The 19437-nt window shown below is 45.9% G+C and overlaps 1 protein-coding gene across 11 annotated transcripts in view; it reads right to left on the reverse strand.

The window, feature by feature from the left end:
- esrrb (estrogen-related receptor beta) overlaps positions 1-19145 on the reverse strand; it is a 42668-nt gene extending 23523 nt beyond the window's left edge. For 2 of the 11 annotated variants that reach the window (XM_040200163.2, XM_040200162.2), the window contains exons 1-3: positions 15744-16242; positions 12060-12128; positions 2710-3119 (exon numbers count right to left, since the gene is read on the reverse strand). In XM_040200163.2, coding sequence (XP_040056097.2) covers positions 2710-3119; positions 12060-12128; positions 15744-16018 — 754 coding nt within the window. In that variant the 5' untranslated portion in view covers positions 16019-16242. Of the gene's footprint in view, positions 1-2709; positions 3120-12059; positions 12129-15743; positions 16254-18173; positions 18307-18802 lie in introns of those variants that run through there. The other 9 variants (XM_078089846.1, XM_078089847.1, XM_078089848.1 and 6 more) reach the window with 9 other exon arrangements.
- Positions 19146-19437: the final 292 nt, after the last annotated feature.

Below are 19437 nucleotides of genomic sequence, written 5' to 3' on the forward strand. Positions count from 1 at the left end.
GTGGCTGCTTTCACTTTCAGAAATGAAGCATACTGGCGGGAACCCCTTTAACCTCTGGTACATGCCGGGGTTTATCCATCTTTAGAGAGGTTACGCCACGGTTACCAATAACATTACACAGCGAAGGGAGAAGAAAAAGATTTCCCTCCTTCTTCTCTTGATAAGTATCTGTCTCAATCTATTTTATGGCTTTTCAGGACCCATGCCAGGGCACAGAGGGGAAAGTCAGGTCTTGTAAGTAAATTACAGTAAAATGGCAGGTTTTTCTCATCAAAATCCAAACTGACTTTTACAGGCTTACTGTCAAGGTCTATTACTTCATATAAAAAGGGGGCCACTGAGTTCGGTTGGTTTTGAAGCAATTTTACACTTGGGTTCAAAATCGGAAGAAAACACGGTTCAATAAGAGATTTATGTTTTGGATTGGTGGGGCAGGTGAGGTGCAGGAATAGCGGGACGATTAGGGGGCAATGAGGACAGGGGTGTTTCTGGGATGGATGGAGATGCAGGTTGACATTAATTTGGGCCTGGCCTTGAGTAATGCAACTATCTCCACGGAAGAGTTCAAGGGGCTTTTCACTGGATGAATAGGTGACGGATGATGGATTTTCCATCATCTTTTGCTGAAAAGGTAACTGTATGAGCCGGCAGCGCAGAATAAAACAAAGATAGTGAGCTACTCGGTGCCTGAATAAAACTATAATCATGAAAGTCAAAACAATTTAAATAACACTTAATCTAAAAAAAAAAGCAAGAAAACAACATATTTCCTCTCAAGAATTAGCAGCTGTATAATTGCAAAATCACACAAGGTGATTGCAAGGTGACAAAGAACCTGTCATGTACATAGTTAACATAAACGTAGCATGTTATTTGCCCTAAGTGCTTCTGAACAATGTGATAGAAAGCTTGAAAAGACAGCTCCTTTGTTTTCCTCTCATTAGACGGGGCCGTCTCACACTCCACCCTTGACTGCCTCGTTATTCCTTTAATTAATCAGTTCTCATCAACGGCAGCCTCTCACTCTTTCAAGGGCTCTACGTCCTGCTATTTACCGCCTCCATTTTCCTCCAGCCATCCTACACGTGTTTCTTTTATCATTTCGGAAGGCTTTTACCTCCCCCCCCCAAAAAAAGTCCTCCAGCATCCTCCTGCTTTTTCTGCCTGGGACCCCTGTCTGATTATTATGCCATTAAGCCTCTCCTCCACTCCTCTGAAAGAGCAGCAGGGTCCCTCTCCAATCTAAAGAAGTCCTGGTTTCCCCCCCTCCCCTCCTTTCCTTGAAATTACCCGGCGACGCGTGCCTGAGTTTCTAATTGGCATGCCCGTCCCTGGAGACGGCCCCCTCCCTTCCTCCTAATGAAAAGCCTCGGCCTTAATTACACTTTCCAAACGCTGATTGTTATTGACAAAACTCCTGTGGCTCGGACAAACGACGGCAGATTAGCTCCATTACAGGCAGCCCTCCAAGAAGAGAAAGAGAGGGATTTCAAATCGACAATGCAAAGTGAGGGTGGGGGGGGGGGGAGAGGAGCTTTCATTTTTTTTCCCCATGTACCTTCCTCTTAATTGTTTGGGCCATTGCTCCACTTAAGACGTCTCTTTCTTCCCCGATGCCTTTTTTCTGTTCCATTGTGTTGCCGTCAGTGTATTTTTAGTGAGGGGACAAAAGCCCAGTTATGTTACTTGAGAAAAAATGTTCATCTATTGTCAATAGACAGTATTGCTGATGGCAGCATGGGCAAACAGGAGGATTTGGCCTAATGCTTTTGTTTGCATGCAAAAGGTACATAGCCTGTCTAAAGCTGATAGGGCTGTAAGGTCCAAAATCAACACCTAACAACCAGACCGGCAGCCAGATCTTCATATGATGCCTACAATCATTTGTTGATGGAAATGATTGAGAGCGATGGATAAAACATGCCCCATTTTGTTTAAAAAAAGAATTCTTCCAGGCTTAATCCCCCTCGATCCCCTTATTTCACTACACTCCCACCTTCCGGCTTCGCATCCCACCTTTTTTCGTCTGGTTTGTCTACTGTATTGGTTGGAGCTGGCAGAGCCTTGGGCAGCTGTTTCCAGGCTCAACAATATCTCCGTCCTGCTGATTAATCCGGAGCGGAGCGCACAGTTTCACAGCGGGGGGCCTTTCATTGCCTCTCTAATGAGAAGCTGTGATACATCGTGCCTCGCAGATAGCCGATCGCACCCAGTCTCCAGGCGCACGCACACACACACACACTCACAGAGGCAGGACAAGAATAATAAAGCACGTTCGCTGAGCCACACTCAAGGCATCTGGACAAACAGCCCCGTACACTTCCACCAAATCTGACCTCTGAGTGATGACGTCATGTCCACCATACTCCACCAGCCATGACAGACGGCGCGATCACACCTCCAACCCCCGGCCCATGTCAAAAATATGCTTCTGTTATCTCTTACTATTGCATAATGAGTCAATTTAATTGTTATTTTATACCATATATTCTTTTCTTAGGGGCTCGGGAGGTAGTGAAAACATCTTCCACAATATTTTTTTTTTTTTCCCACAGTAAATCGATTGGCCTGAGTATGTTTCTTTGTTGTTGCGGGGGCCAAAAGTGTCTTGCATGGAGGGTGTTTTTATGTCCGGCAACGCAGCGACGAGGAATGAAATACGTGTATTGAGTGTTTGTAAAAGGGGGGGAGGTGGGAGGAGAAAAATACCTTGTATTGTCCTTTTAAAAAAGGCTTTGCAGGCCTCACAAGACGCCACCCCATAGTGATACCCCGAGGCTATATCTCCACAGACCAGGCACAGCCTCTTGGGGAGGGAGTTCAACATGTATTCGCACTTTATGGACGAGTCCTCCATGATGGTGCTGGAGCAGTCATCGTAGCGCTTGCGGCAGGTGCCGGCCCCGAGCCCGCCGGGGGTGAACATGGGCGGAGAGTCCAGACCGTTGGAGTGGCTGTTCATGGTGCTGACATAGCCGCCGCTGGCGTCGGAGTTGCCGCTGGGGCTGTGGTGGCTGACCGTGTCGATGACCGAGGAGGGACTGGACGGCTCCGTCTTGATGTAGGACCCACAACTGGAAGGTAGGTGCCGGTCATCAGCGGCCATTCTATTCAGCAGCCTGAGGGGCGGGGGAGGGGAGGGGAGGGGAGGGGAGGGGAGGGGAGGGGAAGGAGGTTGGTGGGAAAGGGAGGAGGTCGTAGAGGAAGATGGTTAGCAGAGACCTTATCAACAAAATGTACTGACATGAATCAAGTACAAAATTAAATGATTTGACTTTTTTAAGATAATAACAACACAGATGCTTTTTGTGTAGACAAGTTTATGGAGTGAATTGATTTTACAGATTCACCACCTAGGATCGCTTTCACGCTTCAATGTTCTTTGTCCTACAATTCATGATGGCACATTCAGTCTCATGCTATCAAACAGTTAGAGTTCGTCTAAATGTATCTAATACTTTACTATGGTCACTTGATTTTAGTTCTCTTGACCACTCCGTGTTCTAACCTTTCCTATTAACCACTGGACAGAGAACTTCATTAGGCTTCAGCTTCGTAACTACAACACGCTGCTGCACACGAAACAACACAAACACACAGAAAGAAAGAGAGTAACAGACATACAAAAGAGCACTTTACCTTTAACACAATAACTAAACACGCAAGTGTGCCCACGCAGTCACACACACACACACATCAGGTCGTGCGCATCTCCATAGTTTAGAGGACAGAGTGGACCTTGGCTTGTCTCCTTGAGTCAGTAGTCAACCAGTAGGAAACACGATGGCAAGATATTGACTTTTTCACTGTCTGCCTAATAACTGTGTTTGGGATCACACGCAATATGATGCTGTAACGTGTGCAGACTAAAGTGCTGCCTTTTGGCTGTGGCCACGAAATGCACTCTGAAGCCTTCCTTGCCCATTCAACTCTATTTCAGTCTTAAAGTTAGTATTACCTTTAACTTTAAATTGCATAGTGGGGGGACTTAGCCGGGACATTTTCAACTCATTTTTCCCTCCACGAATGGGGAGGGGACTAAAGGGGTGGGCTGCTAGAGAAGATGGATAACTTGTTGTATTGGGGATGCCGTGTAGACATGGTGACCCCTTTGGGTCAAGGCCAGGTCACACACACACACACACACACACACACACACTTCCCCACACACACACACACACACCGCCCCCTTTTGCATTAGGTGCCATGGGAGGGGTGAAAGGTCACCTACACTTGCTTGCATTAACAAAATTGAGCCTTGCATGGCTTATGCAAATTCAGACACAGGGGCTCCTATTGAGTGGCAGCTAGACAGCCCGAAGTTGTGCCTTAGCACATTAGTTCCATTAGCATATTGCCAACTAATGGTAATGTTTACATATTTGACATGTCAGTTTACCATCAGCACGAGGAGAGAGATGGGTGTCTCCCCCCCCCCACCGGGCTCTATCAGCCCGATTGGACGAAAGCCGTCCGTCTCAGAGTGATTCAGAGGAAACGGGGAACCAGAGGCCTCGGCTGCGTCCCCTCCGGTCGGCCGGAATGCCTCTTGCTCTCCGAGGCTGATTTAATTGTGAGGGTGGGTGACGGAGGGGTTCAGGCCCAGGGGGTCAGTGGGTCAACCTTATTTTCTCACCCTGGCTACCTTGGCCCGTGGAGATGGGGGGGGGGGTCAGCGTGTCAAATTAAATCTCATTTCCCAGGTTTTTCCTCCCCGCTGTCATGTATATTCATCGGAGTTCCAGGTGCCCACCACTTCTGGAAATTTCACAAAAAGGTTAACTGCTAAAATAAATAATAAAGAAATGCCCCCTGTTAAACCGCTGACCTTGTGGAATAAGCGCTTTGCCTGCGCAATTTAAAGCCTTCGCTATACTCAATTAACAACGTGCTAGAAAACATGCTTTCCAATTGACGGTTGTCCTTTCAGCTACTCTCAATTTAAATAATTGTCAACACATTTAATACTACTGGTGGCATCGAGGGCGGTCATTCAGATGTGTTGTTTTAAAGATTTTCCACGTGTACCCTTAAATGTCCTTACAGACAGAAATTGACAAAGTGAATCCATTCCATGCCTTTCTTAAATAGAACTTGCCGGTCTTCATAATGAATGCAGATTGCATCCCCATAAATTAATGCACGGCTCTGTGTTCATCTGCTTTATGTTCTCTATTTCAGATGGATATGTGCACCTGTGCAATAGGGCACCTGCACTTGGCTTATTAGAGGCTATATATTAAAACGCGGGAGCACAAGATGGCTCCATTTAGCTTTTATTTCACAAATTCAGAGTAAACTTAACCCCGGTTCAAAGGCCATCTTCAGGGTGACACTTAGCATAATTGCATAAGTGTCTTAACTGTTTCCCCTCCAGCTCAATGTGGTCATTTATAATAAATGTGCTGGCTAGAATCCCCTTAACTCATTCCGCTATGACACATTATACCACTGCTATGCTTATGTTTTTAACAAGCTTGCATATATTGATTAATGATACTGAGGGAATACTAACCACTTGAACCTGACGTATTAATCAAATAGTCTAAAATATTTCTATAAATATTCGTAATCTCTAATGGGACAGGTCCAATTTAAATCTATAAATACCATTGTATGGGAAAATGAATTATGAGCATTAAATAGTTTGACAGCAGCAGTAGTTGTAATAAATAATTCAATATGTGGGGCAGGTGCTAATTAGCGCGTGCGACACAGACGGAGCCGACAGGAAAGGGTTCTGCTGGACTAACGCTGTAAAATCTATAGTTCTGTAGTCTTACTTCCTTCCTCAACGTAAGAGCCTTTCAAATTCTGCTGCCTGGCTGCCCAAAGGAACAGTGCTCGTCCAAGATACAGTATCGCTCACTCCCTCTCTGTTCCTCCTCCTTTTGTTCCCTTTGTACTGATCAAAATTCATGCTGAGTAGTGGGTTACGGGCCCGCAAACGCACACTGCGCAGTTTGGTTTTAATCTGATTCCACCTGGCCCCCCTAACAGCATTTCAGATCCCTAATATCATTCCACCGGTGCTGCTGTGACCGGGATTAGCTGGCCTAATGATCTGGCGGCTCGTCTCGGACCCTCTGCACCTCGCCTTTCCGAGGGGAGAAGCGAGGAGCCCTCGTTTTTTTTTTCTCGCCGTTTCGACACTTTCCTCGCCTGCAAGCGGGAAAAAAAAAAAAAACTCTGATCGCTGGATGACACCGTCGCGAGAACTCGGGAACGTTCACGATCTAATTGAGCCAATTTGTAAGTGTTCCCTGGCGAGGTGCTCCCGGCTCGCTGCAGGTAGGACGCTGACATCCTCCGCTTTCCTCTGTGTACAGGCCCGTCCTGCCGTCCTAGAGGGCTCGACTCAAACAGCGACTGTCTCCCCGACGTCCTTCTCTCTCAAGGCCACCAGACACCCCCCAAAAAAACACCATTTGTTAACCTCGTCCCGGAGTGTCGCGTCCTTGCTACCTGATCAAACTCGCTAAGTGGAGGAGAACGGCTGGGAGGTGGAGGTGGGGGTCAACATCTGCAGGCAGGGTGATGGGGATATCAGATGCCCCGGCTGGGGCAGATCCGTCTGGAGGGCCTCGGGCGGTTTGTGGCCTGATAAGCCACCGGCCCCAGAGTCGCCGCTGGTGGGACGAACTCAATTAGCTCCTGACAGACCTCCTCTCAGCTGGGCTCAGCCCCTCCCCCTCCCACCTCCACGGCGAGGACCCCCTGGCAGCTGCCACGCCGCTGACCTCTCCTCCAGGGGCCACCGCCACCTTTTACCGCTCCAACACGCAGACGCCATTCGGGTTTTTTTCCAGGAAGAAAAACGGACACCGCACTGAAATTCCGCACGGCCCGACGGGAGCGGCGCTCGGCGGGTTCTCGCAAGGGGCAAAATGGAGAACTGAAATAGGGGAGTGGGGCCCAGAGAGGGGTCCGGGTGGCCCTTGGGAGAGAAAGGAAGTGATTGGAGATTCCAAAACACAGCCGGTTGAAATATGAAGGACGCCTCTCTGCCTAACTGGTTTTAGGTTAATGGCCATCAGGGGAATAAAGGGGGGCAACGGACTCTTGGGGTGATGTGCATGTGTGTCTGTACCAACGTTGTCTCGGGGTTTGTGAATATGAAAGGTGGAAATGTTGGGGGGGGGGCAACACTCCATCGGGACCCATTCTAATCTATGAGGGAGAGGCCCCTAATTTTTGGAGTTTCTCATTCATTAGTCTTGCTCTGGCAGAGTGAGCGGAGGGGGTGGACCCGAAGGGAGAGGAGGGGTCCCTTTGTTAACGGTTGTGCCAGACACTCAAGCACAAGCTGACAGAGATTTATGATCCATGGAGGCAAACAAAAGGGAAGTGGAGGAGACGGAAAAACAGAAAAACAGAAAGTAAGCGATACGTGAGGGGAAGAGAGAGGGAGCGAGCTGTGTTTATGGTACCAATGGCGAGCGCGGGCCCCGGATCAATATTCCGTAGGCTGGGGCCTCGTGCAGGGTTACCGCTGGGGGGGGGGGGGGGGGGGGGGGGGGGGGGGACCGTGGTGCTCGTTGGCCGGGGCAATTACGTTTTTTTAGTCTCCAGCAGAGGAGGATTATATTTAGCTGCTCCAGCGATGTCGCTGTAGTCTTTATAAAGCTATGAGCTCACTCCGCTACGACAACACGGGCGGCACCACGAGATAGCGCTGGCCAAGAAGCAGATCACATCTATCGATCCCCCCCCCCCCCCCCGCCTTTCCTCCACCCGCCCCCTCCTCTTGCTCCTTCCTGTTCCAGAGATGCTGCTGGCAGCAGCGAGAGAGAGGGGGCCTCTTGTGATACAGGCACTTCTGTTTGTCTGACGTAAACTGTCTGGGCCGCACTGGGCAGATCCGGTTCTTCTGAGGGGCCGAGTTCAGGATGTTCGGTGGGGGGGGGGGCATGAGGGAGTTGTCAGTTGTCTTGATATTGCCCACAGCGGGGACAGCAAAGAGTTAACAGTGTTCTGTTCAGGCTCAGTGGGGAAGCTCCCTGCAGAATTGAACAGCTCATCGTACTGTATGTGAAAAAAGAAGTTTAGTGATAAGTCTAGTCTGCCACGCGGTACATTTGGGATCACGTTTTTTAATTCTGCTTTTTCATTAGAAAAGATTAGTTTCCATTACATCCATTATGGGGCATGGCCGTGGTATAATTTAACACCATACATTTACAATGGCTCGTGGTATCTACAAAAAGCAATTATAGCTCACTACTGGCAGAAAAAATCATCCTTAAAAACAGTTTCTAATTATCAGCGTTTTATATGTTAAGACTTGGGGTTAATATCACAGTACACTGGCTTACAGTACTGAAGTGTGTAGTTGGTGGATTCTTCCTAAACAACATGGCAGGTCTTTGTTACTCACGTGTTCATACTGAAAAGACACAATTGTGTCGTTTGCCTGTACAGCTTTAATACTTTTAAAAAAGTGGCTACAGTATGATTTTGATTTATGCTTTTTGATAAATTGTCATGACATTCTAGAGGAACAGTGTGGCTTTCTTTTTAGCAACACAGGTGCATTGAGGTATGGTCAATAACTCTTTAAAACAGAATGTCATCCATCATGAAGCAATTATCAACTTATCATTATGATCAGTAACCCTGGCTACTCATAAACAGAGTGATTTTCCTAGAATTGACGCATTTTAACGTGGTAATATAATTAATCCATAAAGTCATTGGAAAAGAGATCCAATAAGAGCAAAATGTCAAGACAGTTGTTAAAAAAAGGGAAAAAGAAATAAACAGGATTTGGTAATATGCTCCTGTGGCTAATATTACAGAATATCATACAAATTCAGTATCATGCTACAAAAGCCTGTTAAGACGAGGTTTTGTTTAACGGCCATAAATTATGTGGAAAGCCAGCAGATATCAACCACAGCACATCTCTCACGCTCCCTCAGCAGGGTTCCTTATGTAAAATAAAGAGAGGCGGATTATAAAAGATGAATGATGGAAACTTGAGCAAAAAAATCCAAGCCAATTTTATCAGAGGGGAAAAGGATATTACAGGCTGTGTGCATGTTTTTCTCAGTTTGTGTGTGTGTGTGTGTGTGTGTGTGTCACCAACGTAAATAAACATCATTATAAAGGGTTAAGGCTATTTAACGCAGTCCAGTGTAAGTCACAGGTTTCGACACGGTGACTGTGCGTACAGGAGGACGGAGGCATAGAGCCATGCATGAAATTACTTCATTAATCTTCTTCTGATACGCCGTCCTTGTTTGGGGGAGAACTCTACCTGCTTGTGACAAAGAGCCCCTCCTGCCTCGTTTATTAACGGCCCTCTCCATGAGAAGAAATACAACACACACGTGCACATACGTGCATGAAGAGTCTAGAATAAGCAGGTTTATCTGACTCCGGGGTAATTTAAACACAACCTAATGTGTAAATGTTTGTACAGGTTAACTGTCAGTTTGTCTTCACTGCAAGCAGACAAGATTAAAATAACATACATAGTACGACATGATCATCAAATCTAGCTTGATTCCTCCAATTAAAAAAATTCAAACAGTTCTAAAATGAAATGATGATGCTCACAACACTATTGCGCTGACTGTCTGCCACAGCGGCGGACGTAGTCGTGGTCGACAGCCTCTGGCTCTTTGCAGGCTCGTCTCTACCAGCTGCCACACATTCCCCATAAATAGCGACGGCAATAAAAAGACGGGTGGGCCTAACTGATTTATACGACACTGTCCACCACCACACCATTGAGGAATAATTAAACTTTGGGGATATTTCCCTGAATTAATGTGTCTCCTCGAGGGGGCAATCTAAACATACATTTCAGTGTTCCGCTGTCAACGGATGAACTGGGAGGGAGCGACTCTCCAAGTGGCAGCTTCAACAACCGCGCACTCACTTGGACCGTTGCACGGCACTCAGCGCCGTGGGGCCTCATGAGGAGGCGCGCTAATGCGAACGTGCGGAGTGTCCAGCAAGAGAATATGCACATAAGCCCATAGTTGTGTAGTTTATCTGCAGGCGAGCAAGAAGGAACCACACAAACACTCACACACGCATGCACACACACACACGCATTACCACGCTAACAAATCTGCCAGTTATCAGTGGAAATGATTCTGAGGTGGAGTTGTAAACAAGAGGTTTCATGAGACATGAGAAAAACAAAGTTAACCTGTAGTGAATAACGTTTTGTGGAGTCTGACAATCTGATTCGAACTCCGGTGGAAGCAGTTTCAATAAATAATACAAATAATGTTCATGCTTCATGAAGGAAAAAAAGGAACAAATACACTGGTATTAATGTTAAATGAAACATGTGTCAAATATGTTTAGTTTTGAAGACCATTCAAATCACAACTGCATTGCAAGTGTTTTTGACATAATTTAATGTTTAAGAGAAATCAACCAAAAGCCTTTTTCTTATTTCTGTTATGTGAGCAACGCGTGTTTGACACGGTTCAACAGCCGCAAATACGTCAATAGAAATTCCTGTTCAGCACACAGAAACTAGGCCTACAGTGGCTGGCTTTTTGCACGCTGCCATGTTAAGGGCTGGTTATTGGTCACATCTACTTCCCTCGGGCAAATCGGGGATGAGTGATAGTAGTAGTCTCTCTCTCTCTCTCTCTCTAGTTCTTGCAGAGATCCCCAACGTAGCTGCTGGAAGCGTGCACGCCGCGTCGGCCCTTCAATTTAACAGGACAGTACGGTTGGCGACGCCATGCTGCACAATTCTGCTTTAAAACTACGGACAATGTGTGTTGAAATATGTGCTCGAAACATTTACAAACACAGATGTCCAAAGAGTGATGATTTTTTTTTAAAAAGGGGCTCTAACTAAAATCTGCAATGGGTTTGAGGCTCACTGTAGAGGAGACCTGGTGAAGCTGTCAGTGGGAATCAGAGCGGCTACTGTGACGGACGCTTTCAATATTGATTTCATAAATAAACAAAGCAAACCATCGATCCTAATGTTATTTTGCATTTCAATTACTGCTCCAAAACATAACCTTCAAACAACTGGCCGTTCAATACCCGTAGCCTTCGCTGATAAACACCCGCGCAGTTACTGACCTTACGTCACATTTTCTTCCCACGTGTAAATTAGTGGACCTACAGGTTTTCCGTGCACCACATTTAAAGACGCGGCGGGTTTAAAAGTAGTAGCGTTCATGTCCATCATCCTAACGGAGAGAACCGGTAGCAACCAGCAGACTGGGGAGACTTCATTTCACTGTTTTTGCTGTTATTTTTCTAAACTTCTGTGTTCTAGGTGATGCGTGTGGGCATGTGTGTGTGTGTGTGTGCATACATGAATATGTGTGTGTGTGTGTGTGTGTGTGTGTGTGTAAATGAAGAGGAGCCCTTCAATGTTGGAGCAACAGGAAGAAGTGCTGACGCACCGTGTCAGTGATAGCACTCTGCTGCCACAAGGGCATGAGAGCCCACGTAGGCTAGCATTATCCTCCTAGACTAATGGACCTGGTTATTTTTAAACAGATTCTCACACTGCGGCGAAGGTGTCCAAGGTTACGATGGACGAGGAATCAGGAGGGAGGCGTGTGGTGACGGCTGGTGGTTTCTGTGCGGGTGGATGTTGTTAAATAGCCAAAAGAGGCCCGGGAGCTAATCACCGAGACGTGTAAGTGCCAAAGTTATAATAACGGTAACATCCAAAATCAGTTATACTTTCTTGAAACTTTCTGTTATGCAATTCTAGTTGGAGTTCACTTACGACATGACCAATTTTTTGGCGCATTATTAAATAGAAGGTGACATAATAGTTCAGAACAAAACCAGTCTGGATATTGCATGCTTTTGTTACTCTTATTTTAGCAAAGGTTGGGAAAAATAAACAAGTGAGCTTGATTTAGCAGCTCTTTCAAAGCCTGTCCAAGTATTTGAAGCGACAATAGAATGAACATCCAGAGAGTGTCAATATACTCTGCATCCCCATTTGGCCTGGAGAGGGACAACATGCTCCACCCCCCCTCCTCCCTCCAACCCCCCCTCCCCGCTCAGCCTGAGCTGAGTGACATATTTACAGTGAAAGTAATGATACTAGATACCAGAAATGAGAGGGCTCCAGCGTGGCCAGTGGACTCAGGAATCTCTCTAATGAATTGGACAACAAAGCCCTGTTGGTACAAGGAAGAAGTATTTAGAATTGTGTGACACACTGGATTTTTAAAACATCAGGGTTTACTTTGAAAAAAGGCACACATCCCAACGCCGCCCCCCCTCCCCCGCCCTAAACGCCCCTGGGAGGAGATGAGGAGGGTGGGATGGGGACAGGTGGACTGTGTGGGGGCCGGACGCTGCAGCCACAGAGGCCTGCCAGCTCCTCCTGGCTCGTGGCGGAGTGAGCGGTCATCCTCGGCCAGGAGCCTCTTCGGGTAATGTATTCCGAAACCAAATTACCGTAAGCTGATCCCATCTGGATAGCGTCTGTGCGCGGCTGCTTTGGTTACCCACCGCTGCCTCTAGCCCGCGATAGCATCTCCATGAAGACAGCAAAAATCTGATTAACCCAATAACAATGAAACACTTGGTCAAAGAGCAAAGAGCTTTTAACTTAAGATACACTAATGCAATTCCCTCGCCTTGTTTTCTGAAACCTAATAAGAATCAAGCAGCCGGACTGCTGGAGATGGGTGTTTGCAGGCTCTAATGCAGTAAGCTGGGAATGAAGTCAAATGAATTGAAATCTAATTCATCATTGTGTGCTAACTTCTCTCTGCTTCTCTCGAAGAAAAAAAAAAGGGCGAATACATTAAAAAGCTCTTATTTCATGAAGGGAAATTGGATAGCCTGGTAGGTTTATAGCAGTGGCTCTGCCAGGGCTTAAGGAAAGCGAGGGTGCTGATGGAACATTTAGAAGCAGAAAGATGTCACATCTCAATTGAATTCTAGCGAACGCACAGGAACTCAGACCGACAATCGTCGGCATTGGCTGACTTGTGAGTGGCGCGAACTGCCACTGCAATACAGGATCAACAATAAGCCTGTCAGACTCGCGCAGTAAGCGGCTCGTCTCCACGCCTGAGCCAAGAGATATTCAGACCCGAATGAGTCCGGCAAAAGTAAATAGCAGGTGGAGTTAAAACGGATAACACACCAGCGGAGATGTAAGAAGCACATTTTCAAACTTTCAGTAAAACCGGCGCTATGAGAATACTCCGTGGAAACTTGCGGTGCGCTCACATTTCCAAATAAATGAAGCTGGTGGGCGAAACAGAGGCAAGAGGTGCGCGTCAGTCTGTTGTGGAGGCAGAACTCGGGTGTCCATCCGACTCCCAGGCCGTGCAGACGCCCTCGGGTAGATGGACAGAGAGTCTAGCACAGTGAGTCCACAACGCCGCCGTGCTAATTACACGGGAGGACATACGTCCCACTAATCCTCTCAAGCGAGCATCGCAGCCACGTGCAGCCCCACAACGAGGGGGGCTGCAAAGTGCCGCTGTGCAATGAGCAGAGGAAACTAAACTAACAGCACACGCGGTGTAGGAGGCGTCGCTCGGATGACTAACTGTTGATCGGGAGGACATGTGATCAGGAAAATGCCCCAAAAGTTACTGTGTCTTAGCTCAGGAGTTAAACAGTGCGTCCGCATGTGATCACAAACAACTAAAACAAACTGAACACACCTGTAGTGAGTAAACAGAGATATTTATGAATCAAACTTCTGTTCACAACTCAGCTTTATAATTCTGCCTTTTATGGTTAATTTTAAAGTTACATCTGTCCATTATTTTCAAATAGTATGGCGATGGGACACGGTAATACAACTGCTTTCTTGTGCGGAGGGACATGAAATATTAATAAAGAGTATTTTATTTGATCATAATCAAATTTCAAAACAGTGTGCACAATAAATCAATATGCAACTGTGATGATTTTTACAAATTTTACAAAACGTAAAGATAAACTACAAGATATTACTGAAACATATCGTTCATGTACAAATATAAAAGTGTTATTTTACAGAAATTAACTTTAAGATTTGAGAGTATAATTAAAATCAACAGTATATTTACAAATAGAGTACCTAAAAGGAAGTCAAATATAAGCACTCTTCAAACTAATTACTTCCAACGTAAAAATACAGTGTTTTCATATTTAAAAATGCTCTCTTTGTTCAATCAATTAATATGATTTAAAATTGGTTGGAAAGTGCATTTGAAGGTAAAATAATTAGAACATTAAATATCATCTTGGATTTAGGAATAATATGAATTTACATAAATTAGGGGGTTTTGTATTTAAGATCTTCTTAAAAATAAACACAAATTAAATTAGTTCACCTAAAGAATACTTGCAGGTGAAGCACAATGAAAAATAAAAACAACACAAGAACATATGGACGTGTTACAGAAATTCCCTTTCTGTTATACATTAACTGTTCATGTAACTGTGTTTCAGAGAAAGCATAATTTTTATAATCCAGGATGAACAAAAGGAGATTATGTTTAGTATTATGTTCTCTAGAATTAGTTTTCAGTCATTAAAGCCGAAAGTATAGAATATCTGTGACCGAATGGGTCGAGTAAAGTAATATACACCACTAACATTCATCTTACTATCTTTACAATCAATTATAATGTGTCATGTATTTGTATTGCATGTAAAAAACTCTTTTAGAAGCTAATGAATTCAAACTAAAATAAAAAAAACTCCTCAATTGCCATCAAATAGTGTTGAGTGAGTGAAAAGCTAAAATACAAATTTGAATTGGACACAATCAAATTAAATTTGTCCAAATGTGTAAATGACTTATCAGGCCAAGTAATGTAATTGGAAATTTAAACATCTGATTGGTCTTTCACAAATCATTACCTTTGCATATTAACAACTCAATACGTATTACTAAATGTAACAATTTAAAGATAATAAAAATATATATATTTACATTTTTTTTAAATAAGAATTAAACAAGCCCGAAGTAGTCTGTCGATGAACAGGGATATGGCTAATTAAATACATTCACATCATACCAGAAATAAATATTTAAGTTACGGGTGTTTAGACAAAGTTAAAGTGCGGTCGGTGAAGCTCAGACTGTCCCAGCGAGCCTCGTGTGCCGCTGCGTGGATCCCACTCAGGGTCCTTTCATCCCTCTTTCCTCACAACAAACACTGTGTCATTTATCCTCCACAATTCCACGGCTGCACGTTAATCTCATCTCCTCAACAACAACAAAAAAAGGCTGTTCTCCCTGTGCGGCGGATTGTGAGAACAAAGCCATCAGCAAACAGCCTCCTAACCCAACTGGACAGGTAGCCCGAATTATTTAAGGAACAAATACACAGTTTGCACAGCGGCGGAGCTAAATCAATCAGCCATGCTCTGAATAAAATGTAAAAAGACAGGATGTGCTTACACAAACCTACACGCGAAGGCTCTCACACACACACACACACAGCCGCACCTGCCCTGTTGCTCTGTAGTCTACACTGGCCAGACCTGCACGGTCTAATAAGAGCCCTTACAACCAAGAACGCGACAAAGTGCGTCTCTATCAGAGCGCGTGAGGTGTGAGATGGCAGATGAGTACAGAAGGCCGGATAAAAGTGCACGACAGAAAGTAAAAAGTTCCGCGCGTGGACCGGTGGGGTCCAGGAAGCATGACTACAGCGAGCACAGGCACACACACACAAATAATAAAATAAAGGCGCAGATAAGGAAACACAACTGCATCACAACAGAGGGGTTAAACGGATACGGTAGAAGAAAAAGAAACAAGGTGCACCTACTGGTTATGGTAGCTGAGAGGGTCTGGGAGACAAAGTTCTGAAATGTCCATCAGTCCAGTTTTAGCATTCCAGGAATGAGAGGAAGAGGAGAGAGCAAAACAATTGAGAGCCGCTTCTTCCCCCAAATGATGGCACAGCACCCTCAGAGACACCGCTGCCGAAAAGCCGCCCCCCCCAACCCCCACAAACCCTCCTCCTCCAGCACCGCTCCCCCCTCTCCGCCCCCACCAGCCTGCACAGGTATGTTGGACTGACTCGCGTGTGCGCGTGAGCATGCGTGTGTTTATGTAGGAATGTGTGGGAGCGAGCGAGAGAAAGAGCGCGTCCGAGTGTATGTAAGTGAAAGTGTGTGTATGCCAGAGAGAGAGAGAGAGAGAGTGAAGGGGGGGTAGAGGAGGGGGTGGGGGGGGGACGAGAGAGAGAGAGAGAGAGAGAGAGGAGCGCAGGCGGCAGCGGGGATGAGCGCTGAGGTGGAGAGAGCACGAGGGGAATGACTCTCTCCCCGCTCGGGACGGGGCTCTTTAAGACTCGAGGGCTTGATGAATATGGAACAGCTGCTGTTGGCTGGCTGAGGGGGGCGGGGCTTAAAGCGACAGGAGGGGGCCGGCGCGCCGTACACGCGCCTCCTCGGGCACGCACACAGCGACGCACATTGGCAAAGGAAAAGCGTTTTGCCTCAGCTCCTGAAGCTTGTTTTTACACGAGGATAAGCAAAAGGCAATGCAACTTCACAACAACAACAACAACAACAACAGAGAACTTTACCAAGCACCTGACATATCAGAACCATGTGAAAAGACCTACAACTATCTACTATACGTCGCCTGTTCAGTTAGATGACAGATAATAAAGTCAAATCTGACACAAAGCCACACGAGCTCCAGCAGGCAGTCGAGTGCCTCCGCAGCACTTTACTTTCAAAAAGCAATAGCTTTCAAACCACTAAGGACAGAAAATGTATTTATTGAGCTGTGTCACTAACTCCATTTGCTGGGTGTTACATGTGAGGTACCATTGTGAACCTTTCACCACCCGTGAGAGACGATCTCGAGCCGTAACTCATATTCTGGGAGCCCATCAAGCTTCTGAAGCAGCAGGAATAATCCAGCTCTGTCTTCTCCGGGCCCGGCTTTGGAAACCGCCGGCGCTTTTCGCTGTTGTTCAAGCGCAGGAAGAATGCAGAGAATGCAGATACCGTTTCACAGCAAGGGTCTCCGTGTTGCTGTATCCTTCATAAGAACAGAGCCCACACCGTGGCATCTTACTGGAGAAACGAGCGGCCCGCCGATGGCTGAGTCTAACAGAGGGCGAGTGAGGGGGAGTCCACGTCCACCAGCTGATTTCGTGCAACAAGAAGAAGAAAAAAAGGTGTGTATGAGGTCGCTCTGCTGCTCTCCGGAAAAGTATGACCCTTAGAGAGGAATCCAGTTCCATTCATCGGTTCACGTTTCTACAATCAATGCAAAAACATCACGCAATCCCCTATTGATCATCACAGGCCTATTGATGTGCAGCGAGAGGGCCTCCACAGTGGCACAGATCTGACGCAGCATCTGCTCTCTTTTTGTGACAAAAACAAATGACTAAATAAATGAAAAACCAGATTGAGATTGATGCAAAGTCAAACATCTGTCAGTTTAATTCCTTAAAGAGGAATAAAATCACACACAGTTCACAGTACATAGTTCAGTAAGACACTGCAGGAAATGATGACACTCTCAAAGTATACGTCTTCCCTTGTTCATATGATAGTTCTGCTATATATTCAAGTTGTGGCACTACATTCTCTCATTCGGGATGTAGAAATCTCTCAAAAACAACAGCTTATATTTACAGCAACCCAAAGTGACAAAACACTATTGGGTTGAATTGCTACACCGATCACAACGTAATTCCGCTGGTACAAATAGCTGATGCAGCATGATTTACATCGACAGACCGAGTTACTCTTCAACGGAGAATCAAAAGGTTCCTTTCACAAGACGGATTGCTATCCAGCCTGCGTCTTTCATATTGATAAACGCCTCCGCTTGATAAATTACATTTGTGCATATTTTCCTTTGGCCTCCCAAGGCTTTTGACTGACACTGCACAGACTTTAGTCACGCAGTGTGAGCTATGTAAGCCCTGCTTGCTGCTGCCTTTGCCTCTTATCAGCTGCATTATGAAAAAAAAAAATCCCGGTAGGTGACAGTTGATTTGACAGGAAGGGATCTGATAGAAATAAAGAATAGAGCTGCACTTGGCTAACACTCAATCACACATGGCATGGCAAAGTTAGCGGAGTGTGACAACCCAGAACAGGGCCGGGCTGATTATCTAACGTGATATTTTATTCATTGTTTTCGATTTGGACTTTTCTGGATAGCATCGGACACATTCATGCAGTCTTTACAGCTCATATGTGTGTGTGTGTGTGTGTTTGCTTACATGTACTGTGTGTTCACTATGGCTGGTCCAAGGAGCTTTACAGTGGGTCAAACTACAGTAACTTTAAGCAGCCTGTTCACCTCAAGGGAATTAGTGTCATCAAATGGTTTCGCCTTTTCGCACGTCTGCAAAACTTTATAGAGAAAATGAAAGCATATTGATGGTCTGAAAATGTTGCTTCTCTAAATAACATGTCAATTTTATGCAAACTCTGGTGATACAAACAAAGCACAAGGGCACTTTAACAACATAGCATCCTTACAACGGCCCGTTTGTAAAGAATTATCAAATGAACACGCAGTTAGTGATTTGCATTTAACAACTCCTACCTCAGAATTTCTCTAAACAGACAGCCGGGCCTTGTAAAGTCGTCATATTGAACCTGCTCGTGCATTAAGCAATGGCCCAATCGATAACATAATTCAGTCACCTTTCCCCAAAGGAAAAGATGTACAGTGTAGCAGCACCGCGCGCACATTCATGCCTCAATTAATATCATTTACAGTAGCCACAGGTGGGTCAAAGTTCCTTTAAAAAAAAACCATTGCATTAGAAAAAACAAACAAAGCACAGAAGTGGGATAACCAAACAATGTGACTGTGTACCAGGAAGATCAATGCGCGGGGTACCTTACTCGGACAAGTCATGTCACGTCCCCGTCTGACGCACAGCGCGCTGGTGTCTCCGGGTCCCGAGCGGCGCTGCTGCTGCTGCTGTGGCTCTGCGCGTCCTGTGCGCGCCGTTTAACTGCCGCACACCCGCCGCCGCCGCCGCACTCGGCAACTCCTCCTCCGGATTGCGCGCCTGTGGCTACAAAAACCCAACACCGCCGACGGCGGCGCGGAGCTGGGTGAGCGGGGTCAAATTCATGGAGCGATGAGATGGAACCGCTGCCGTCTCCAGACTTTAACCTGCCGCTTTTTTCCTTTTTTTGTTGCATTTATACAATATGCTGTGAAATAAGCGCACGATGAATCCTGTCGATTGTTCCACCGTTAATATCATATTTCGCTGCCTGCTGAATTATTATAGCATAACCCTCCAACCGGTAAGAGAACTCACTCTGTGCGAGGCTCTGCAGCAGTTTGTTAACATTCAAAAGCTCTAATTTAGTTTAAATAGAACAGCAGTGAGACGTCTGTTGCAGAGATTGCAGTATCCTGCAGGATCAAGCCACCAAGTGAAAGAAGGCTAAACAATTAGCAATTAGCAGCTAGCTCCTCTGCAAGACCCCCTGTTGGTGCTCGGGCCCTTTTTTTTGGGC

The sequence above is a fragment of the Gasterosteus aculeatus genome, chromosome 15, assembly GCF_964276395.1.
Source record: "Gasterosteus aculeatus chromosome 15, fGasAcu3.hap1.1, whole genome shotgun sequence".
NCBI lineage: Eukaryota > Metazoa > Chordata > Actinopteri > Perciformes > Gasterosteidae > Gasterosteus > Gasterosteus aculeatus.